At 41.2% G+C, this 24183-nt stretch overlaps 4 protein-coding genes across 5 annotated transcripts; 3 read left to right on the top strand and 1 right to left on the bottom strand.

Annotated features, from left to right (window-relative positions):
• Nucleotides 1-232: 232 nt before the first annotated feature.
• Nucleotides 233-5242, bottom strand: snai1a (snail family zinc finger 1a). The gene is made up of 3 exons (XM_084927644.1): nt 4909-5242; nt 3893-4405; nt 233-3224 (listed from the first exon to the last, which is right to left on the bottom strand). Exons 1-3 carry the CDS (start codon nt 4982-4984, stop codon nt 3040-3042), a joined length of 774 nt encoding a protein of 257 aa, XP_084783770.1. The 5' UTR covers nt 4985-5242; the 3' UTR covers nt 233-3039.
• A 1730-nt stretch (nt 5243-6972) lies between these two features.
• Nucleotides 6973-12169, top strand: tp53inp2a (tumor protein p53 inducible nuclear protein 2a). 2 transcript variants are annotated; one of them, XM_084927643.1, is made up of 4 exons: nt 6973-7124; nt 7764-7932; nt 10365-10455; nt 11563-12169. In XM_084927643.1, exons 2-4 carry the CDS (start codon nt 7824-7826, stop codon nt 11795-11797), a joined length of 435 nt encoding a protein of 144 aa, XP_084783769.1. In that variant the 5' UTR covers nt 6973-7124; nt 7764-7823; the 3' UTR covers nt 11798-12169. The 2 variants fall into 2 exon arrangements, with proteins under 2 accessions (XP_084783769.1, XP_084783768.1); XM_084927642.1 differs by having other exon boundaries at nt 7761-7932.
• Nucleotides 12170-12289: 120 nt separating this feature from the next.
• LOC146386532 (glutathione hydrolase 7-like) lies at nt 12290-16098 on the top strand. The gene is made up of 15 exons (XM_084927209.1): nt 12290-12514; nt 12664-12851; nt 12925-13076; nt 13169-13286; nt 13361-13428; nt 13508-13581; nt 13689-13870; nt 13958-14051; nt 14134-14264; nt 14363-14451; nt 15020-15172; nt 15300-15417; nt 15509-15646; nt 15734-15833; nt 15935-16098. The coding sequence occupies exons 1-15, from the start codon at nt 12376-12378 to the stop codon at nt 16015-16017; spliced, it is 1827 nt and encodes a 608-aa protein (XP_084783335.1). The 5' UTR covers nt 12290-12375; the 3' UTR covers nt 16018-16098.
• A 1185-nt stretch (nt 16099-17283) lies between these two features.
• Nucleotides 17284-23263, top strand: cyld2 (cylindromatosis (turban tumor syndrome) 2). The gene is made up of 14 exons (XM_084927641.1): nt 17284-17414; nt 17773-18283; nt 18577-18703; nt 19159-19400; nt 19482-19650; nt 20271-20403; nt 20566-20670; nt 20885-20964; nt 21075-21141; nt 21227-21359; nt 21445-21553; nt 21642-21760; nt 21849-22053; nt 22294-23263. The coding sequence occupies exons 2-14, from the start codon at nt 17849-17851 to the stop codon at nt 22506-22508; spliced, it is 2139 nt and encodes a 712-aa protein (XP_084783767.1). The 5' UTR covers nt 17284-17414; nt 17773-17848; the 3' UTR covers nt 22509-23263.
• Nucleotides 23264-24183: the final 920 nt, after the last annotated feature.

The following is a 24183-nucleotide window of genomic DNA, read 5'->3' as shown; positions in this document are numbered from 1 at the left end:
TTCGACCCAGGGCTGCTTTTTTGGGTAAAGTAGGCCAATGTAAACTCCCACTTCCTGTCCGCCTTGTCTCAGAGGGGGAGAGATGATCCTCCTGTGAAGAGGGAAAGGGCTGCTGCTCTGTAGGGACCATTTCCACTTACTACTCGCACACACACACACACACACACACACACACATAAATAGACATACAGCAGTAGAGGCAGGCAGAGAGTGAGTGGGAGAGCGCAAGCGAGTGAGCGAGGAATACACAAACACAGTGGGGTTCAGGAATGTTAAACACATGCTTTATGGCATAAATAGCAGCCACTTTTGGTAAATTACAGTGAGTGCTCTGGCACTGTAAAGCACACAGCAGGAAAACGTTCTCAGATTTCAGATCCAGGCCTCCACTCTCCCCCGAGGAACAAGGGAAGGGGAGCATGTTGTGTTTTTAATTCTCTATAAAAAGGCAGAAAGAAGTACAAAAACTTGTGATGCAGCAATGAATTGAAATGTGCCTGTGTTTTTACAGGAAATGTATAAGGCTTCGCACTATCTGGGGAAACTGACCTAGTTATAAAGGATAGAGGAAAGCCAGATTTGTCCAAGGTTCAAAACATTTAGCACAAAAATAAATAAATAAATAAAACTAGAAAGGCCTTTGCTTTTTCTGAACACACATATCATATATCGCTGCAGTATCCTATACATCTTAGATGATGAGAAATATGACAGAGATTAAAATCATCAGGAAAAGCCAATCAAGAGCAAACCTGAGGATAATGTTTAATTTGAGGACTCTTTTCAACTGTGTCTGCTGCCAGAGCTAACACCCTGACCTCGGGACATACCAGCTGACATCGAAATAGTTTGAGCTAACATCCAACAGCCGATCTTTTAATAGTGCTTTTATCCAAGAGCACAATAACTAAGACACACGAGAACATGAGGGCAAAAGGAGCCACAATCAGCCACATTCTCGAATGAAATCCTCAAATTATTTCCATGTTGGAAGTTGTTGGTGTTTGTCCACAGATGTTTAAGAATTTGCATAAGCAATCTCATTTGAGGATTGTGTGAGGTGAGTCACCGTTACATGCTGCAGAAGGCATCCTGGCTGGTAGCTGACTCAAAAGGAAATAGGGAACTTTGCCGTGGAACACCTTACCTCACTCTGTTGGCCCAGCTGGCTCAGCCCACGCACACCAACTCCAACTAACTGACTGACTGCTGGCTTGACTAGTGGTCTGACTTACTGACTGTGAGCACGAGAGACATGGGAACTAAAGCTAAACAGTTTCTGACTCACTCTCTAGGCAGAGGAAGAGGAGAATGTAATTCTCTCCCCAGAGAGGGAACAATATATTTACACCGCAATCAAGTAGTAATAAGAAATCCCCTATAAGATCATTTTAAAAAAGGTAGGTGAGCACATGTGAATTAAAATGGACTGGACAGGAGGGGGAAAGAGAAGTTGACTTTTTTTTGCTCGAGTTCTTTTAACTGTACACTCACATATCCAGTAATGTTTGCACAGTGACGAGCGAGAAGTAAATGGCAGGTGCAAACTGGAAGCAGGTGCATTCAGTTGTTTCCATCCATCATCAGCACAGTGTGTTCACCTGCACATCTGCAGTTCAGTTTCAACATCCCGGTCATTTCGCTCACTAATTACAAGGCGCTGAGCAGAAATTTCCCAGTTAATGATCAAACCGACTTTCATGAACCAACACTTCTCAGCCGCGCTCGTTTCATCGCATCGAAGCGGAGATAAAACAGCCGGTTTGCAGGTTTTAATAAACATAAATTACTTTATTGAATGAAAGGATATCAGCTGCGAAATACAGGGAATAGGAATTGAACACACAAGCATAGCACAAAAATATGACATAACGCATCACTTGCACATTGCACTATTAAACACTGCCATAAAATGTTCAGGAAAGTTTTTAAAAAATTCATCTTTGCATTGTCCATTTACAGGGTCCTCATTACATCATAGGCAAGCACGTCTCCATGCTGTAAACTATAAAATTCTTTGGTCCCAGCCTTTTTGCATTTTAAAACTTTATAGAACTAATTTCTACTAATACTGCAATCATTTTTTAAAACCATGACTACTAAATGAGGTAAACACACAAGGCACATTTTGGTTTCAAAAATAATATAATTTCAAGGCACGTATTTATTTGAGTTGTATGGCTTTGGCTGACATTATTAACACTGTGGTAACCTAGAATGCATGGCAGAGCTGCACAGTGAAACTCCTTTGGAAAATAACAGACGAAACGGCTTTTCCTATCTCCTAAACACATCAGATTAAAGAGAAGGTTTGGATGTAGCCAAAATAGAGGCTTAAAATGATCCCCCAACTGGTGAAGAAAACACTAACTGGTGCCATTCTTTTGTGATGACATGCTTCCTCTTTTTTCTTAAGCAAACCAAGGGCAGTGGAAGTCACCTGCTATCAACCAGCGAAGGTCAGGGCTGTAGCACCTGTTAGCACCTCGTCTATCTACACCACAGTACCGAGGACAGCTGTGTGTGCACTCAATTGTGTGTCTGTGTGTGTGTGTGTTTTGAGACACGCTAAGAGATTTACTCCACCCACGCACCCCTACCTCTGAGCAGCTGTGTCTCGGCCATGATCCTGAGCTGACCGGCACCGGGACAGAGACGGGAAAGAACACCTCTTAACCCAATGAGTTCACTACATATTTGGTGTTTGGAATGGGCACAATAGCAACATAGGAGCTGATATCAAGTGAGCGTCTGCATAGTGCAGTTCAGATTTGGTCCAGCCTCAAGACCTTGGACTATATTTAAAAAGAAAAAAAAATCAGCTTGTCAGCTGTTTTTTTAATGGTGAAAAAGAGGCTTGTAAAGTCAGATCCATAATGAGGTTTAATTCCATCCAGGTCTCATAAAGCAGGCCATTTCATGCTCTTTGTGGCCTTATAGGTCCTCAACAGGGCAACCGGGCTTGTGAAAACCTCTTCTCCATGGCTGCAAGCCCTCCTGAGCTCTGAGTGGGTCCCCTCTGCCTCCCTTCAGGCCGTCTCACACCGAAGTGGAGCAGCACCCCGAGGAGCTGTGTTTCTGCAGCAGTGACATGCGGCTGAAGGTGCGAGAGCACACGCTACACTGGTACTTCTTCACCTCGGCGTGGGTCTGCAGATGAGCCCGTAGATTGGAGCGGTCGGCGAAGGCCCGGTTGCAGTGGGGGCAGGAAAATGGGCGCTCACCTGCAGGGAAAAGTTTGGAAACATATGATTTCACTGGAACTTCCCTCTAGATGTGAGTAAAAATCCCATACAGGGACACAACTCGAGCATCACTGAGTTCACAAGAGCTTTCCACTAACACCTCACACACAGCAGTCACATTGTGAAGATAATAAAGAATCACATGGCAGACCGGTGGGGTCAGAGACTGACTGAATTAGCATGATTTAATCAGGGCCAAATGAGATTACGCTAACAAGTTGCTGCAGGTACTAAGTGCTCAGTGATAGCAGGGAACCCTCAGGCTTTCCTTAAACCTTTTGTCCCTCCATTCTGCCGTGATAACCAACAGCAGTGGTAAGATAATTAGCAGACGAGTCATTGTTGCCGAGACATTAAACACAATGTGTAATCAATGAGTGCAAGGTCTACAGAGGGCTTCCCTGTGTGATAATGTCTGCTGATTGAGTGTTAAGCTCATCACATTGATTGTCATGGATATCCTGCTGCCTCATACACAGTCTGAATGATAAGGGAGTGACCTGCTGCTGACTAACAATGATGTCAACTCATGCGCAGAGCTACAAATTTTCAGTAACACAGATTTCTTCATTCATGTGTCAACAATCCATTGGAGAGTTGCCAGATACCATACAGTGTTGCACAATACGTGTGAAAATGGGTCTTACCTGTATGTGTGCGGATGTGACCGCGCAGCAGCCACGGCCTGGAGAAAGCCTTCCCGCAGGTGGTGCAAACGCAGGGCAAAGTGTGTGAGCGGATATGCATCTTTAGAGCCCCCAGGCTGGTGTACTCTTTGGGGCAGTGTTTGCAGAGGAAAGCTGGCCTGGCAGCTGTGGCAGGGGTCTCTCTCTCTTCTTCCTCCTCTGGGGGACTGATATGAGCCATGACTCCTGTGCATTTCATCCGCTGGCGAGGGCCATACGTGTGCACGGGTTCAGGACTAGGGGGGTCCGAGGTGCGCCCCTCATCTTCCTCTCCACTGCTGCTGGCATTGCTGCTGAGGCTGGATGGGGAGCTGAGGTCCAGGGGCCCTGTGTTGGCAGAGGGCTCTGTTTGGGAGGCTGGTAGGTAAAGGGTGGGGAGAACACTCAGATCCCACACCAAACCTGTGGTGAAGCAGGTGGCAGTGGTGTTGACTGATGAGAGATCAGCAAGAGTATAATTCTCCAAATAAGTGTCTGTTAAGGAAAGAGGATGATTTCACAGCCAGTGTTAGAAAGCTTACAAAAGTTAAATATTAAGCTTGTAAATGCATTACTGAAATCTAAAATTTATCTATTCTCATGGACTGCATGAATTCTCTTCTTGACTGATTTAGGTTCTGCGTTCTTCTTGTTTTTTTTTTTCCTTTTCCTCATGATTTACTGAGTATAAAGTTAGAGCCATGGGAAGGCTCTGTGGCCGCTTCCTCCCACGTATTCACAAGGGCTTGTAACATGAATGGAGCTCTGTCTGGGTGCAGGAAGGGGGGTAAAGTGCATCTAACGGGTCCCAACTTGAACAGGGAATAGACTGGTTTGTAGTCGGACCAGACTTACAACACATTTAGAAAATGTTCTTACATTCGACTTGAACTTTACTTCTACAGTTAGAAAAAGGGACAGTTTCATGCCTCATTCGCGACGCTTATGTAAGGATGCTTTCATAATTCATTGAAGGGATAAACAACTTCGTAACTCACCGTTCTGGCATTCCAGTTCACTGTAGTTCGGCTTTTGCTTAGCAAAGTATTTCTTGACCAAGAAAGATCGAGGCATTGTCCTTCTTTGAGGGTGTAGCAACTGTGCGTTAAAGTATCCTGTGGTCACGGCGCACAGTTTCTAGAAGACGAAAAAGTCGCTTATAATCTTGCTCTGCGGATCCGTGGGAAACAGGGTGGAAAAAGTCCTCCAACAGCCCCAAAAGTTAAACTGGAACTTCAGCAAAAAGTCATATGTACAGCTTTCATGAAGAGTCTCTAAATACTGGCCTCTGTTCTGAAATACTCTGACACAAGCAAGTAGGGGTGTGCTCACCCCGAGGGCCCTCCCCACCTTCCCACCTCACATATCGCCGCTCAAGTGCTCAGAAAGAAGCTTTCACGCTCAACACACTTTACGACAACAAAAACATGAGCCTCACAGCCTTTCCACAGGAATCCAGCGGCGCTGAGCCGCAGACGAGAAAAGGTGAAGGAACCATAGCGAATTGTTTTATTGACATGCATGTAAATGGCAGTTTGGGTGACTGCGGCTCTCTGTGGTGCAATAATGCAGATTCTTGGAGGTGTGATGACAATTTGCCCTCTATTAAGCTCATATAATTATAGATACGGAAGGATATAAACATCTGACCACATATATACGTAATAATAACACCGCAACAATAATTCCAAGCAAATGAAAGAATGAGAATAACCATATGTTGATTTGAAAACACACTGGCTGCTATTGTGAAACGGCATCTTGACTTGGTTTAAAGTGTCATCGGACTTTCCATTTTAAGAAAGGTGCAGCTTGATATAGAATAAGCTATATGCCAGTTTATCAATTTATGGACCGTAGATCAACGTCAGCAGAGTAACGGCACCATCTCCTGGAAGAAAGGAAGTAAAACTATATGACCATTCACGCCATGTGAAACCACTTTGCTGTCAAAGCGGTCTTCTTGCGTCCAAGTCATGTCACCCGTGAAATAGCTTTAAACAAACTAAGAAGAAGGTTGTGCACGTTTGAACAGCAAACGTGATATAGTAATCCACGATTTAAAAATAAGATCATTACTGAGAACATAACACACAATAACACAAAACAACAGATTCATGAATGACACAGATGATAAACCAGTAGTAATAATCAGTTTGTCCTACTGGTAGGTAGAAATCCTGGAGTAAATCATAGTCTTCTGATTTTGAAAGTAAAAAAAAACAAATAACAAAAACACTGAAATTGAATATACCTGACAGATTTAAGCATACATCCATACAGTGATTTTTTGTGTAAATTTCACGCACGTGTTTGTCCTTCACATCACGGACAATGAGCCGATCATGGATGTCCACAAGGTCCTACTGTGAAGCAGCACACACACATATAAAAGTGAGCATGGATTCTTAGTTTTTCAAAAAAGCTCTGTGCCATAGGCTGTGCGCTTTGATTGGCGTTCAGCTTTAGTATAGGATCTAGTTAGATTTCAGACTTAGACACGTTCACAAAAGAGACAGTATTTTTCGTACACGTGTTAATATTCAACTGCGATTGAAATAGGTTATTGAACATTAAATATTTAGGCCTATTTATTTAATGAAACACCCAGTAATATGGAACAATAGCACGGGATGTTAAGATGCGTTAACCTCCCTTATCATTTTAGCAAACCAATAGGTGGAGACATAACACCAATATTTGTCCAGTTCTTTCCGCCTATGAAAAAAATACCTTATTCCCGTGCAAAACATGTTTTTTTGCCGCAAAAAGTCAAATTTTAGTGTTATTACTTCACAATGTCGATTAAAAATATGTCCCTTTATTTAGTCATGCAGCAAAATACAAAAAGTTACGTTGGTGTAATTTGTATAGAAGTGATTTACAAAGCTGAATAGACCGAACAACAAACGTAAACGTTACATTAAAAAATTATTATTATTATTTTTAAATGAGGGGAATTATCTTAACAAAAAAGTTTCATCTTTGACTAAACTCAAATCAAAACGACAAGCTCCCTCCTGGCCTCTGATTGGTGATCTGCTCCTGGTGGGCGGGGGCGGGGGCGGGTCTGTTATTGAGCTATAGGTTGAATATTTGAAATCCAAAACAACAGTCGCATTGAGGTACGTTGTAGCATTTATAGGCTTATTTTGAATATATGAACCCATCTGAAACTCCATAATGATCTTCGAGTCAAACTGAGAAAGCGCAGGTAAGGTCGCTGCAGAGCTGCTCTCACAGGCTGCTAACGTTGACGGGAAATAGATAACCTACATTTTAATTGTTGTCATAAAGCTACATTTCGTTCGCTTGTTATTGCGTTGGACTGATAGGCACTGCTGGCCGTCTAAGGTCTTTTGATTTGATTTGATTTGATATAATCTTCTGTTATTGTAAATGAGGACGCCGAGTGAGCAAAAGACATGAAACAATATACAACAAATGCATCTGATAATTAATTCAGGCAGTGAGAAGAGATGAAAATATGATATAATATCTGCAGTGTTTTAATTTTCATGCATTTATACAAAAATAAGAGATAAATCTTTATGAATTAAGTGCCGTAGCTTCCCACTGGTCAGATGTTTGATGAAAAGAGCCCCTCCCCCATGTATCTAGAAACAGATGGTCACCAACAATGAAATTCTTGGGGAGTGGGCATTCTTATTCAAACCAGAAAACTACTAAAAATTTCATTGGGCATCCCAGTCAGCTGACCTGAGACTGCTTGAATATGTTAAAAGTAATATGGACTCCCAAAGAGTAAGGGAGGGATCAAGGGCTGTGTTGAATTAAATCAGGAAGTAATGATATTTTATTCTTTTTGATTTTTTTCTCTTGCCCACAGCAGCTGAAGAGCATTGTAACACCCGAGCACCGTGCAGAACAAAGAAGAGCGACTACAACAGACATGTTCAGAACAATCGCGCGTATGCTTTTTGGAAGAGAGGATGAGACCCCCGAAGACGTCAAGGCTGAAGACACGATGGAGGAAGGGTGGCATGTTGTCACTCACCAAGGTCAGTCATGCAGCGTCTGTCAGTAATATAACATATTAAAACAGTGACATATTTTACATCATTCCAACAGGCTAACACGAAAATGGTCAAACAAAGTTAAACAAGATATTAAACTTCTTTCATGTATGTTTATGTGTGTGTGTGTGAACTGCGATTCAGTAGGTCATCTGTTAGTTATTTAGTCCGTGAACTGCACACCTTGATATTGAGTGTTTGTTTTTACACGCGAGTACAGTGCTTAGGCTGGGCCATATCATACCGTTCACGGTAATACCGGTATAATGATGGGCAACGATAAGAAAATGAAATATCACGATAGAATATGGGTAAAACGCACAGGCTCAGTGCCTTTGTTTACATACGCACATGGCGGCGACGGAGAATGAGAAGGGCGAAAGCGAATCGTCGAATGAAACGGATGAACCAGAAATGGTTTGTAAAAATGCTGCAACTTCAGTGGTGTGGAACTGGTTTGGCTTTCGTCCGTCAGATACACAACAAAGCACTATTTTTGGTAGAGCATGCTAAATACGGCACACTTAAAATCAATCCTTTGATTTTTCTGAAAATCGACAGTGCCCCTTATAATCCCCTGTGCAATGTTTCCTCTAATTTTTCATGTGTCTGAGCAAACACACAAACTCCCTTGGACCACTGTGAGCAACATTAGACGTGTGCACTGTGGTCACGCCAGCATCGAATCCATCCAAGTTACATGGTTTATTAAAATAATCAAATTACAGCATTTATGTTAGACTACTTTTAATTAACCGCTTTAGCCCACTTACAATGAAAATTTAAAAATAAATCTTGTTCATGACCTGTGTCGTATGTTAACACTATCGGAAGTAAAAATAACTTGAACTCCAATTTTGAAAACACAACTTTCTTTCTTTTTTTTCTTTTTTTTTTTTTATAAAGCTCTGACTTGTATTGTGAGTCTGTGGTCTGGGAGAGAGTCCTGTAACTCTCTGTCTGCAAAATACAGTATATAATGACCAATGTTGGGCAGTTAATTATATAGTTACTTCTTCAAAAAAGTAACTGAGTTTTGCAAACAAACTTTTTTGCAGCTGTTTACCTAAAAATGCAGCCAAGGCATTTGTTAAATAAACATTTCAAACTATTTACAGAACAATCAGCTGTTCTGCATCAAATTTGATGCCACACAAATTATTTGTGCCACTCCAAAAAATAATTTCTGTCCACTATGAGATAAAGGAGAACAACAGCCTGATACCTGCAGGCCTGACAACAGGAGATGTATCACTGCTGTAACACCTGTAACATTCAGTAGTTGCCTCATTGTTCTGACACACACAACAAAACTATTGACTACACTACACACTAACTACACAAGATTTGCGCTAAACGTCGCAAATCTCTCACATCTCAAAACACCGCCGTCACTCCTAAAACTTCCCCCCCTTCCTAAACACCTAAATGCCATATTGCCATATCATTTTTTGATTGGTCGACATGATACATTTTTCGACCAATAGGAAAGGGTGGGAATTTTTTGGTTTTGTTTTTGCTCACAGGCGGAGAGTGCTTTCGAGCGTTTTCCTTATAAAACGCCGTTTTTACCGTTTCTCCCGCAGTAAATATAAACAACGATAGTATTCAGGAAAAAAACAAACATTGCATATTTTTATCGTAACTCTGGTTTTACGTGGCCTATCAACACAATTTAAAAACTGGTATAAAGTTTCCGTCAATTGTTCCGTCTGTCCTGCTCACATCTCCAATGGTTGTACACGTTGTCATTAACGTGGCTTCACTCCACATCAGCCACGGCGCTTTGCTAGCTGAAACACCGGTGTCGGCACATAAGGACGCTGTCATAGCCTGTCAACGACGTCGATTAGCTGCGTATATACGAATGTGAATCACATCATTGGCTGGACTATGGGATAAGGTGGCATCGTTCTAATCCTATACGGGAGCAGCCAGTCACTTACTGACTAACACTGCAAAACAGAATTGTTAAAGTATTCATTTTAATTTCAATTCAGGTTAGATTTTTTTTTTTGTGTGTGCAACGCAGATTTTCTGTGCGCAGAGACCGTGCCAGCAGTGCGCAATTGCGCATGCGCGCAGCTTAGAGGGAACATTTCCACTGGAAATGCCTTTTGGTTAAACTGTCAACAAGGAATTTGCATTTGCACTGTTAAATTTTTATACAACTTTAATGCACATAAAAACAGCTGCTTGTTTAATTGTCAATACATTGATGTTTTTTTCCCTAATAAAGTTGTGGAGTTGTAAAGTATTTTGTCTAGTGTCAATTATATCGTCAGGTATATGGTTATCGCAAATTTCCAAATGTATATCGTGATAAATATTTTTGGTCATATCGCCCTGCTCTAATGCTTAGCATACACTGGGTTATTACCCAGTCTTATAACTGAGGTCAACTTCTGTCTTCACAGAGGCAGGTTCAGCAGAAAACCAGGATGCAATGTTGACTGACAGCCAACCATCCAGCTCTGTTCCTCAAGGAACAGACATGGAAACTGACTGGTAAGGTCATCGCATGCTTTTGTTTTTTCGTTTCTGTATTATATTTAAAGTTAAAATACTTTAATAAATGGACCTATTATGCTAATCTCTAGCTCCATAATTATATTCATTGACTTTAGTAAAGTAAAGATGATTCACAATTCAAAGTAATCCTTTATTTATCCTATACTGGGTCTGATGCAGCCCCTTTACACCCTCTTTTTAAGACATCTTTGCTCTGATTGGCTGCGTTGTGTAAACAAAGTTTTGAATAGTCTGTAGGTGGGGCATCTGTGCTGATAGCCAGAGTTATGTGTCTGAGATGACCATATTATGAATATCACTGAAAAACAGAGATTCACAGGAAACTGAAAGAAGTCCAGTCCATTTTTTTATAAAGCACGTTTAAAACAACAAAGATGACCAAAGTGGTGCACATGAAACAGGACAATAAAATAAGAGATACAGCATACGCCCACACACATTAGTAAAGATATCCGAAGAATCACAAAAATACAAAAGCCTAAATACCTAAGCTCTCACTCTGGTTTGAAAGCCAAAGAATAAAAATGAGAAAGCTCAATCCCCAACCCAGCTACATCAGCAGATCTCAGTGACCTTAAGGTCACTGAGATCTGCTGAGGTGACCTTATGATCCCTTAAGGCACAGGTGTCGAACTCCAGGCCTCGAGGGCCGGTGTCCTGCAGGTTTTAGATCTCACCCTGGGTCAACACACCTGAATCCGATGATTAGTTCATTACCAGGCCTCTGGAAAACTTTAAGACATGTTGAGGAGGTAATTTAGCCATTTAAATCAGCTGTGTTGGATCAAGGACACGTCTAAAACCTGCAGGACACCGGCCCTCGAGGCCTGGAGTTCGACACCTGTGCCTTAAGGGATCATAAGGTGTTAAGAGATCAGCAAAATATAATGATGCCAACTTATTAAGGGATTCAAAACATGTGATAAAATCTAAAAGCAAGCATTTAAATTAGTAGTGTTTTAAACTGGCGGTGTTTAATGTGAGCATCTACCACTGTAACAGTGTTTTGTTTTGTTTTTATATATGTTATATGCAGACGATAAGGAAAAGCTTTATTGTATTTATTTTTATGTGTCTGGCCAGCGTTGCAGATGCAGAGCCCACAGCACAAAGCGGGAGTACCGGGACCAGCGCTCAGTCCGTGTTCAGTTCTTTGTCCAAGCCCAAAGCTATAGCCAAGATGACACAGGCTAAGGTTTTGGCAGAGCGGCACCATGTGTCCCGCAACGCTATTCAACGCCAGAACCGTGTTCGCCAAGGAGTCCAACACCACTCCTACCACCTCCAACAGCCAGGCTGTCGCAGCCTCAGCCACTGAATCTCTTCACTACAGATTGCCTCACTCACACAAAAACCTAAAGCAACTGAAGACAGACAAAAAATAAAAACACTTGTAGGCTTTTCCACGTTTCTGCAAATTAAGCTAAACATTTAATCTTTATGTGCCAACACTAGTTAACTGTTACCAGGCAGCTACATTAGCATTTGAACTTGTACTGTATCTGAATTTGAAATAAAGAATTCACCTCATAAAATGAGATACGCTAGGTTTCTTTTTTTGTGTATGTGCACAGGTAAATTTATACAGTGTTGGACCAAGTGCTATGCTATGTTTGACACCATGCACTTCCCTGTATGTTGTTGGTTCAGAACCTTTTTTTTTATACATCAATAAAAGTATGATTTTGCAGCTTGTTTGTTTCTTTTGTTTATAGTGAAATTGCGATGTCCTACAGACAGTAAACTGCTCACTCTCTCACAGATGCAAGCAGTTGATCTCATTAATTTGGAGGAAATTGCACCTGCTGTGTTCTGCTCCTGCTGCAGGAGGAGCGCGCTCAGTGGGGAACTGGTGTAATCTGGAGGTTTACCGTGAAGTTCAGACCTTGTGGTGATATGGCGAGGATGGAGGCGTCTCCTGAAACAAAACTTAACAAGCAGCCAACACTTGGTTACAAGACTTTTGGTAGTTCAAATCAGCTGGCTGATGGCTCATCACCCAGTGACTTAACTTGTGACTTGACTAAAAATCATGGTGAGGAATTGGGAGGTAGAGTTCAAACACAAAGATATAGTACTAGTAAATAAGGCGTCTTATTTAGAGTCAGTTCAAATTTGCCTTGAAAACCCAACAAATTTCAACTCAGTTTAAAGTTGCTTTTTCCTCACTTGCTGCTGCCACAGATCCTTTCTATTTGAAACAGCTGGCACCTGATGGCACAAATTTGTTTGACCAAAGTCCATCCAATCAGGAGGCTGATGAGGACTGCTCCAGCATAGGCGCACCAATAAGTGTCTACGCTCTGTCTACCATCTTTGCCATTGGAGTGTCAATTGCTTTGGTCCTGCAGATTTACCTGGGTGAAAGTTTGGTATGCAATGGTGTCTAAAATTTGCACGTCGAACCCCTGTCGCATTATTTCTCGTCACGGCAGTTGTTTACAGGTCTTCCAACACGGGGAGTTGTTTTCGGATCACGAGCGCTGCACCGCACTCGGTCACAGAGTCCTTTGTGATGGTGGATCCAGTGTGGATGCTGCCATCGCCGGTGCCTTGTGTTTGGGAGTCGTTCATCCACACGTATCAGGTGTTGGTGGGTATGTGATTTGCTCATTGCTCGTTGCTGATGCGACTTCCATTTATAAATACACACGAAAGTCCCTGATCTTTTTTGATTTCCTCACTGTAGAGGAGGAATCATGCTCGTTCATGACATACACAGGAATGAAACCAGGGTGATCAACTTTCTGGGATCTGCTCCTAAAGCATTCAGAAGGGAGGTGCTGCACAATGTTTCACAGGCCAAGGTAGTATAAAGGCTGGGGTGGAGGAATCCTGAAACATCTGCATTTTTTCATTTGCACCTATAATTTATTTTTAGGCAGGTCTGCAAGTAGGAGTGCCAGGCATGCTCAGGGGACTGCACCGTGCCCACACATTGTACGGAGGGTAAGAATATAGAAATGTTAATTTTAATTAGGTATTTAGTGTTTTTTGTCACACATGTCATGCCATAAATCTGCTGCAGTCTGCCATGGGAGGATGTTGTCAGCAGAGCTGCAGCTGTAGCAAGAGAAGGTTTCAATGTGTCTCACAGTTTAGGTGAGACAAACTGCTGCTCTTTGTATTTTCTCTCCTCTCTTCCTTCACAATACAATAATAAATACAATAATTTTAACATCAGGATGTTTTTTTTTAATCTCCTACAGCTGATGCTATATCAAATCCGAGTGGTGAGCAGCAATCTCAAAGCTTCAATAACACATTCATGCCACATGGAAGACCTCTGAGTCCTGGCTCATATGTGAGGTTGCCTCACCTGGCAGGAGTCCTGGAGGCTGGTTTGTTGAATTTCTACCATGGCAACCTATCTCAAGAGATTGTAGATGAGGTGACTGATATACATATACAAAATGGCATGACTTTGTGAGTCAAATATGACATGTTTTTTAGTCTGGCATTGCCTTTCACTACAAAGGTACAAGCAAATGGAGGCGTACTGAGCAGAGATGACATTGGTAACTACAGCGTGGATGTAGAGCTACCCATTGAAGCCCAGTACAATGATAAAGGTGACATTTTACACACCAGACTTGATAAAATTCTCTTTATTTTCTTCATGTCTTCATCTGCAGTTTGTTATTCTTGCCTTAGAGTTTATAATTCAAGTTCCTCCTCCTCCATCTGCTGGTGCAGTGTTGCTATCAGCTCTCAACTTGTTAGAGGGACTCCATATCAGCAAGAGCAATGTAACAGAAACTCAAACACGCCTCTGGATCGCCGAGGTACTGGGGTGTGAATACCTCCGATATCTTTGTATATTATGACCTGTTGTAAATGGCAGTTCTCTTACGTAGGTGTGCTTTGTTTGCTATCCATGAAGGCCCTGAAAACAGCTTTAGCTATGGCCAGTGGTTTGGGTGACCCTAATTATAACTCTTCGGTGACTGAGGCGCTCTCTAACATGCTGAGGTAAAACATGTTGCAGGGTCATAATCACTGTTAGGGTTACAGCTAATGACTGTTTTCAGTAGTGGGTGTTTAGACTGTTTTGGTGAATGGTGAGTTAATAAAATATAAGAAAGCAGAAAAAAAATCCCACTATACCCAGAAACAACAGAGGTTTTGTCCCAGTAGAGAAAGCACAAGTATATTAAGGGTCGAAGCATTACACTGGAGGTCTGAGTCACTAAAATGTCATACTTGAACACACCTCCAAATGCACTCTTATTCAACTTGGATATTACTTTACAAGAAAAAGTGTTAATCCTCACATGAAGAGTAGTTTTCCTTTTTTGTTGATAAAAGATTCTGAGGGATTGAAGAAAAAGATTGAAGTCACTTTCATATGTCCTTGTTTTCTAAAGAAAAACAAATCTATTCAAAAAAACAAATTAAAAAATTGTCACAAACTATTAGGCTCTAATTCCACTCATCTTTGTTTAACTTTAAAAGCACTTAGTTTATACTAATATCATTCTTTTGTGTCATAAAATCCGAAATCAACTACAAATTGCTTTTTCCTCTGTTCCTGCCACAGCAAGAGTAAGGCTGAAGTCTTCGGGCAGCAGCTGAATTACTCCCACACATCTCCATCTGAGTACCTCTCCCCTATCCACTCCACCCAAACAGAACTGGTGGCTGGACAGGTCATTGTCATGGGACAAGATAAGCTCATTGTGTCTGTTGCAAGGTGATTGGGTTACAGCCTACAGTGTGACTCTGATGATCAAACCAAGATATGTGTGGTATGCGCTTCTTGAAATGTTACATGGTTTTGTTTTTTTTCCCCCTCTGCTTTTATCTTCATCCTCCTGCAGTTCCTTGAGCAGACCATTTGGGAGCAGACTCATAACTCGATCAGGCATCGTTCTTAACAGCCTCATCCTTGATTTTTCCTGGCCAAATACAAGCAGAGAACAACTTCAAACTAATCAGGTGCAACACCATCAAAAAATCTCAGGCTGTGAAATCAGTCAGGTATGAGGCACAGTTTTAGACATTACAATCGACTGTTACTCGCTTACAGGAAAACTGTGTCGAGCCAGGAAAGCGGCCCCTGTCGCTTCTCATGCCCATTATAGTGGTGCCGGCTTTGCATAAATGTGGGATCCACATGGCAGTAAGCACCTCTGGTGAACAAAATGCCCTGAGTGCGATCACCCAGGTTTGATCTCTTTACTTTATGAAGAAAGTTGGCTTCACATTCAGTTTTGTAAAAATATTTGACTATAACACTGTTTCTATGCTTCAGATGCTGGTCAACGTATTATTCTTCCATACAGAGAAAAATGACAGCTTTTCCCTGACAGGGCTCCATCACCAGTTTGAACCAAATAAACTTCTTGTTCACTGTGAGAATCACTTTGCCTTCTGCAGTTGACCTTTTGCCTTTTATTTTTATATATATATATATAATAGTAACTTCCTGCTTTCTAATTTCCCTCCCCATCAGCTCATTATCAAGGAGAAAGTGGGCAGAGTTTCCATGCAAAGGCCCATGCAGTTCAAAGAGTGAGGACAGAGGAGTCTTATTAAACCGCGGAGTGCCTCAGTTGACTGGTGGTTTAATACAGTGTTGTTTTTTTCCTCAACTTTATTCTTGAAATAAAAATTCTCACAAGCATAGAGATGTCCTTGTACTTTATGATGTAAATTTATGAAAGTTCTCTGGTGATTACAATCAGCCAACAGGGGACAGCCAGCAACACAGATTACTTACTAATGAAAAAAGACAAAACTGAGTATTCATATTACATGTTCCAATTAAAGGAACGTGATTTAGTTGCTCATATAAAATTAACTGTCATTTAATGCCAGTTAAGAAAACATGTGCATGCATGCAGAAGAAAATAATTTCTGTTATGTAAAACTGATGTACTTTCAAGATAGCGTGATGCAGCTATGTAGAATGTGTCGTGGAGAAGGACACGTCACATGTATTCAGTCAGGGCAAACGTGACACTGGGAGCAATGCAGTCTAACTCTTGGTTACTGTAAACATTTTTCCCCAGTGGGTTGGTTACTTTTTTTATATAGCTACCAGAGTGTAATACATTGGTAATTAGATTAGGTGACTTCATGTATAAGAGGGAAAGTAATCCTCGATAAGCAGAAAAGATTAGAGTTTGTGTTCAGACATCAGGTTGCAGCAGAGGCACTTCTTAATATCAAATCTACTGATATGTGCATGAAAAAACAAAAAGACGAGAGTCACATGTAATCTTCTGGTGGAGCAGGTGTTTTGTCGTCATGGGTGTTTAGGTAGAGCTTTCAAAGTTACATAACAGACGAGTGTCAGGGCCCAGTGTTATTCACTCAGCATGTCAGTGCTTTTGATGTTGTGGCTGGTTAGTCCGATTTGACCTCTGTCAATTGTAAAATTGACAGATCTAAAATTCAGTATGTAACTTTTTGTTTTGTTTGTTTGTTTGTTTGTTTGTTTTTAGCAAACTGCACTCAGACCTTTCATGAACTCTTAACCTGTGCAACCGCTGGCTGCTTTAAATTTCGTCTCTTAATGATCAGTCAAATTCAACGAAAGCTCCAAGTTGGACAGCAAATACTTCAATAAGGGAAAAAAAGATTCATATTAGCTTACAGTCAGCTGATCGCATCAATAGTTCTTAACTCTAAATCAGTCTGCAGTCAAATATTTGCCAGATTGAGAGATTTCATAGAGAGCACTTTTAGGGCGGAGAAGCCGAGCGCCATCAGGTGGGCGTTGGCGGTCATATGGAGGCCAGCATTTAAATGCCTGTAGTTCAACCCACCCACTCCACAGCAGAAGCCAAGAGGAAGTGATTCACCTCTGCTGGAGTCACTTACTTAAAAAAAAGAAGAAGAATAGTAATAAAAAAGCGCGATTAATTCATGCTCCAGCAGTGGATTAACCGGATACGAACAAGGCTTATTGTTCTTAATTCATGATCGCAGTAAGTCAGTTTTTGAAATTATTATTGTTTTAAATAATAAACCGAATCGTTAATGATTGTGAGTTGGAAATGCTTTTTTGAGTAAGTTCAAAGATCAGGCTCGTTTGTTCATTTAAAGAGCTGGGGACGCCTATATTATATCCTGTTGTGAACCTAGGTTAACTTTCACTGGAGCTTAAAGGGAATCACGTCTGTAATATTTCACCTTATAAGTCAGGGTTTTATCCATGACACGGCCTGCAAATAATCAGACAATGTGCTTTATTTGAAAATGCGTCTAACTTGTGGTTGTAGCGAAGTATCCTCGATTATATCTATTGGGCTACATTGTTACAGCACTTCTATCGCATTTCTGCAGGTTACCTGCTTATATAAGCACAGTATCAGCTTTCAACCGGTCTGACAGACTGTAGTGGTGGGAATAAAGTGTTTCAATGGAGCCCAGAACTGTTTTAAACGAGAAGTTTTTCATCGTCACTCGCGGGAAGTCGAGGAAAGGCTTCTGCCGAGGATGTATCGGGCGCATAGAGTCGGAGACGAAGCGTGGAGAGTTCGTGGGGCTCCTGTACGGCGGGAACAGCAACCCAGGGACCCCCAAGAACGGGGGCCTGGTGAAGATAGAGGACATGTACCCGCTGACCCGCCACCAGGCACAGCTCCTGCTCTTCATTTCCAGCGCAAGCAGACGCCTGGAGCTGCTCTGTAACCCGCAACTGTTCTCTGCCATCTGTGAGCTGTCTCAGGACGACCTGGTGGTGGTGAAGCACAAGAACGGACACCTTCCCGGTTTGGTGAAGAACTTGATGCAAATCGGACGGAAAGACAATAAAGACGACCTGTACATGCTTGCCTTTGAAGTGGAATTTGTGGTGAGTTCATTTTATTATATATTTTTACATTTTGATTTGGTGATTCAAGTTGTGAAAATTATGGAGTGCACGATCATCCAGATAACTGCACGTGCTCTCAAGTGCAACCTTAATGCTTTAAAATGCACCGAGATAAGGATGACTATATCCTCTGAGTGATCAGTCATGACTGCAGCCAGATAATGTCACTGCAAATGTACAGATGCATCAAACTGTTTCTATTCTGTATATAAGAATAACGTCAGAGTTCCTGTTTGCTTTTCAGTAACTGTTTTTCCTTGTTTCCTACACAGGACACCGATCATACTTTGTCATCCAAGAAACCTCCTCTGTCCCTTTTCAGTGCTGCAGACATCATCCAGGTGGTCCCATCTTACTCTGTCCCCCTCGGACTGCAGTGGAAAGATGCCATTTGTGGGGGTAAATGGATTATTAGCCTCACACACAAAGTTAACAAGTCGGTTTCAAAGCCATATGATGGCTCTCAGGCTTTATCAAAGTCCTTTTGTTTTGATAACAACACTACCACAACTACAAACATGGTGCACCTCCTTCTTACTAAACAGCAAACTAAATTCTTGAAAACTGCTTCCCCAACCACAACCCTAACAATGCAAAGAAAGTGGTCCCACTACACAACTGGAAAAACTGGTTCTGTTGTTCTGGAATGCAGAACAGTAGAATTGCCACATGATCTGGCTTTCTTTTTCCTTTGGTAGACTGTGCACTTGAAACTATCTACATACTTCAAATATAGATCTTTGTTAGCTGGATGTCAATCTGATGAAGCAGCATGTGACAAGCCTAAAAAAAAAAGGAAAATGTCATATGACTTTCTAGGCATCTCATCCTCACCTCTTGATATATGTCTGCAGGTTTGAACAGAAAGGCGGTGACACGCAACAGCTGCATTGCAAACATCGGATCTTGTGCACAGCCGGCGACAGAGAATCACACCGAGCAGAGTTTGATTCAGAACCAGAGTCTGAGCTCAGTGCCTTTGGAGGTGGGATCCATGGTGGAGGTGGTTTCCAACTCAGGGATCACAGTGTACGGGGTCATCCGGTGGTTGGGTGTCCCTGGAGGAAAGACTGGTGAATGGGCTGGCATTGAACTGGTGCGTGACTAGAAATTTGTGCAGTTGCTTTCAGTGTGCTTTGGTGATCTGTCATATTAATGTTATAAATCACTATTCCAGGACTACGACGTTAAGGGCTGCTCTGATGGGATGTATGGTGGTCAGCGGTTTTTCACTTGCCAGGAGAAAAGAGCTTTGTTTGTTCCCATCACAAAGTGCAGCCCCGATGGCAGGTTTCTAAGTGCCTCTACAGGAAAAGAGATCCTCAAATCCACTGACACCACTCCAGGTTCGACACCTTACCCAGTCTAAAACATGCATACACAAGAAATAAAAACTCGATATTATATACAAATTTACATTATTGGAACAGATTTTCCTTTTTTCCTGGCAGTTCTGTTCAAAGTGTTTTGGTTCCTTATGTTTCTATTATATTATAGTTTTTATTGTACAAAATCCTTTAGTCTTACAAAACAAAAATGCAAAATGCGAGGTTTTCCAAAAAGAACTCTTGATCAGGGTGTGAGGATTATGTAAAATTCATACTTAAAACTTTTGGGCAGCTTTTTAATAATGTATTGTTTATCTGTATTTTATACCTGTGTTTCACACGGCTTGTAAATGGTGTAACGCACAGTGAAATAGTATAGAACCTTTTCCAGATGATTCTCCTCTGAAAATTCCCACACCTTTCTCTCTTTGGCAGGGTTTGGTGACAAGGAATTATGTTAGACTTGAGACAATGCACACAGTGACACACTGCTTGTCATGTCTGACAGTCCTGTGAGCTTTCTGCTTTAAATAAGCCAATTAATCATTAATCATTCCCATCTAAAGCTGCCAGTAAAGTCACAAAGACTGTGTTAAAGTGTCATTTCATCATAGCATCTGCTTTTCTCGCCTCTTTAGTTCCTCCATATGAAGACACGGACGAAGATGTGCCACCTATCCCTGAATCCGAGGCGCCATTTTTGTTAGTGGGAAAAATGAAAGGGATTCAGGGACACATTAACTCCTGTTACCTTGATGCCACACTCTTCAGGTAGAACCCGCTCACCATCATTCCCCTGCAACAAACTCCGATTTGCTTAGCTTTATCTAAGCTAATCGTATCTAGAGGAGATCATGTACAACCACGTGAGCACGATACACTGTATTCAGATAAGTGCACAGCTGACAATAACGCGTGGTTCTCCTTCCTCAGTTTGTTCAGCTCATCTGTGACGCTGGATGGTATCTGCAAGAAGCCTGCTGACACAGACCAACCCATAACCTGCACCTTGAGAGCAATAGTAAACCGTTTACGCAGGTATAAACGCTGCCTTCAACACTGTTTATCTCATTTCTTTTATTATCATGTCGTTTGCACAACCAGGACGTAGTGGCTTTTTACATAGTATCAGCTGATAAACGAGTGCTGCTGTTTTCTGCCTTGATGACATGGTACATTCACATGTGTCTGTATGGTTAATGTGTTCTTACAAAGTGCAATTGCTTTCTCATAGCTAATCTATTTATTTCAGACAAGGCTTCGTGCCTGCAGAGAGTGTGATGAATTTTCGGACTCATCTTGGCTGTGACACTTTTCGGACAGAGGAAAAAGGTATGCGCCCGTATCTTGAAATACATTATAATATAATAAAAAAAAAATCTGAGGGCTTTTTTTCAGATTTATTTATCTGTGCTTTTTTAAACTGCCTCGCCTTACTGTAGATCCTGAGGAGTTCATCACAGTCCTCTTTCAAAAGGTGCTTTGCACGGAGCCTCTGCTCAAACTCAGGTATGAACTTGAGCCGCCCAGGACTGAATATCTTACTCTATTTGACTGAGTATAGTTGAGTTACTGAATATGTGTTCCCCCGCAGATCGAAACGAGAAACGTCCCAGGGTGCCTACACCTTCCAGATCTTTCTGGAGAAGGAGCAGATGGGACAGATACCCACGGTCCAACAGCTGATGGACACATCCTGCCTGTCAGGTGACCTTAAATTTGAAACGGTGAGTCCTTCTCTTACTAGAAGCGAGAGTGTCTTTAACAAGTTTTCCTCTGTACAGTCATTAATACTTTTCTTATGTCCTTCAGATGCCGTCCTGTCTAATAGTTCAGATGCCGAGGTTTGGAAACAAATACAAGATGTTTTCTCACATTATTCCCTCCTTGAAGCTGGACATCACAGATCTCCTATACAACTGTGAGGAGCAGTAATAAGCAGCACTTTCTTAAAAATTGCATTAAAGGAATCCTTAATAATGCTCAGGATCATCTGCTTTGTCCAACAGCCCCGAGGGAGTGCTTTGTCTGTGGCCGTTTGGCAGAGTACGAGTGTCTTCAGTGTCTGCCAGATCGCAAACTGCAGCCAGGGAGAATCAAACAGTACTGTACCACCTGTAATGCACAGGTAAAACTAGTGGCTGCTTTAGATGTCAGGTGCAAATTCATGAACCAAACCTTTTGTATGAAGCTCTCTATGTCAATTTTTCTTTAAGATACACAACCATCCCTCACGACAAGGCCACTCTCCCAGTGCTCTAGCAGTACCAGTAGAAGTTCCCACCGATACTCCTGTTCCCAGGCACACAATGGAGCTGTTTGCTGTACTCTGCATTCAAACCAGCCACTACGTGTCCTTTGTCAAATACGGCTCTGACGCTCACTCCTGGATCTTCTTTGACAGCATGGCAGACAGATGTGGTGAGAAAGATTTTTGTTTGTGTTTATTCCGAGTTTTTTCTGATGTTCGTGCAAACACTGAGTTGATTTTTTTGTTCCTTTTCTTTCTGTGAGTCGATTAAGCATGGCCGCTTTATTTTCTGATAGCGCAGATTTGACAGTGTTGCATAAAGGCACTAGACAGAACAGTTCTGACGTCTTTGACTGCCCTTTATCACCTACTGGGCTGATGTCTAATCTTGAGGCTGCTCTTCCTCATAGGTGACGATCAAAGTGGCTACAACATTCCAGAGGTCCGCGCTTGTCCGGAGCTGGGTGATTTCCTGAGTCAGCCAGAGGAGGAGCTGTCTCAGGCCAACCCATCCCAGGCTCCTGAGCTAGTGCGCAGGCTGCTGTGTGACTCCTACATGTTTTTATACCAGAGCTCAACCACGTGCTTTGAAAGCCAAACAGTTAGGAGCCTTAAATGCGTGTGAAGAGGGACACGGTGTTCCCATAACAGTGCCTTCTATACCCTTATATCTCTGCTTAATCAGCTTTTGTGCACTTTATCATTGTACAAACAGCAGGAACTAAAATGTATGCTTTCAACATCCTAGAGAGAAACAAATCTGACATTAATGGTGTTTTTCAAAGCTGTTGCTGATATGTGAAAGGATGAGCAGGGAAAATGGCACTCTAAACACCTTATACTTGCCTTTTTTTTTTTTTAACTTTCGAAGGTCTTCTTGTTGTTACATTCTGATTATTTATACTATGTTTTTCAAGGAAACTTAAGCACTCAAATGTTATGACTGTATTCTTGTTTTGTGCTTTTTATTTGGTAAATTAACATTGTTTTGTTGTTATGTGGGTTCCACAACTTTAATGCTGCACTGTCATTCTGTCAGAAAGGAAGAAAAAAAAAAACCCAGCAACCTGCATCTTACTGTAGCCTCTGTTTTCTGTTTCTTTTCTTCTCCCTATGTTTATGGCTTGTTGATGGCGGTGCATGGAAAACATATGTATGGTTGTATTTACTGTAAATAACTACACTGTGTGCACTTTTTTATACATTACTGACTGTAAAGGTTTCATCAATAAAACAAAAAGGCTTGCACTTGGAAATCAGCGACTGGACTGTAATCAACTACAGGACTACAGGATTATTTTCAATAATTGAAAATGTTATGGAAGTAAGAAGTGTGAGTAACACCTTTGACTAGAAAGAAATGAATGCTTTGAGATTTTGACAGGACAGGTTCATCTCGTTAGGTGCTGTAATACCATCTTGTGGACAAAAACAAAGTTGCTTTGAGGCTTTCTCGCTGCTCAAGTCTGACCAGAAACTTTCAAAAGACAGATTACAGGCACAAACAGTAATATACATGTGACAGTAAATGCCTTGAACAATTAAAACAACTTTTAATGTACTTGTGTTTTAGATGTTAGCATGTGTATTCAGATCAGAAAAACTATTATTCAGGATTCAAAAAGTTTATTGTCATATACACTGCAAAACACAAATGGTTACATTGAGCAATGAAATTCTTCTTTTTCAAGTTCCCTTGACGTAACTTAAAAAAATGATGTTCACCATGTGTTTATATATATGTATATGTATGTATATGTATGTATGTATGTATATATATATATATACATATATATATACATACATGTATACATATACGCATATATATATATATATACACATATGTACACACACACATATATATATATATATATATATATATATATATATATATATATATATATACACATATGTACATATATATATACACATATGTACATATATATATGTGTGTGTGTGCGCAATATTCTGAGCTATTATTTCGACTGCCTGAAACATCAACTCCTTTGCCTTTAAGTTGTTATGCAATAGGCCTGCTGGCTGTCAAGGTTGTGAAGGGCAGGGCAGGCTTCTCTGTTACATTTCATACGCATGTATGAAATGTATGAAATGCTCATGTAGAACACACTTAAAATCATTAAAATCACTGAACCCACATAATAATTCTCACATAATAAAAATCTTATCTCATTTGCACATTTGTAATGTGGCCAGTTGTGGTATTTGACATACTAAGATGTAACTTAAAGTGTGTTATTATTACACGTGATTTAATAGAGTTGCTGCTTCGTTTTGTTCTC

The sequence above is a fragment of the Perissodus microlepis genome, chromosome 5 (genome assembly GCF_051167445.1).
Source record: "Perissodus microlepis isolate ML-2025 ecotype Zambia chromosome 5, ASM5116744v1, whole genome shotgun sequence".
In the NCBI taxonomy this organism is placed as follows: domain Eukaryota; kingdom Metazoa; phylum Chordata; class Actinopteri; order Cichliformes; family Cichlidae; genus Perissodus; species Perissodus microlepis.
The sequence above is the reverse complement of the archived record's forward strand: the minus strand, read 5'-3'. Positions and strand labels throughout refer to the sequence as shown.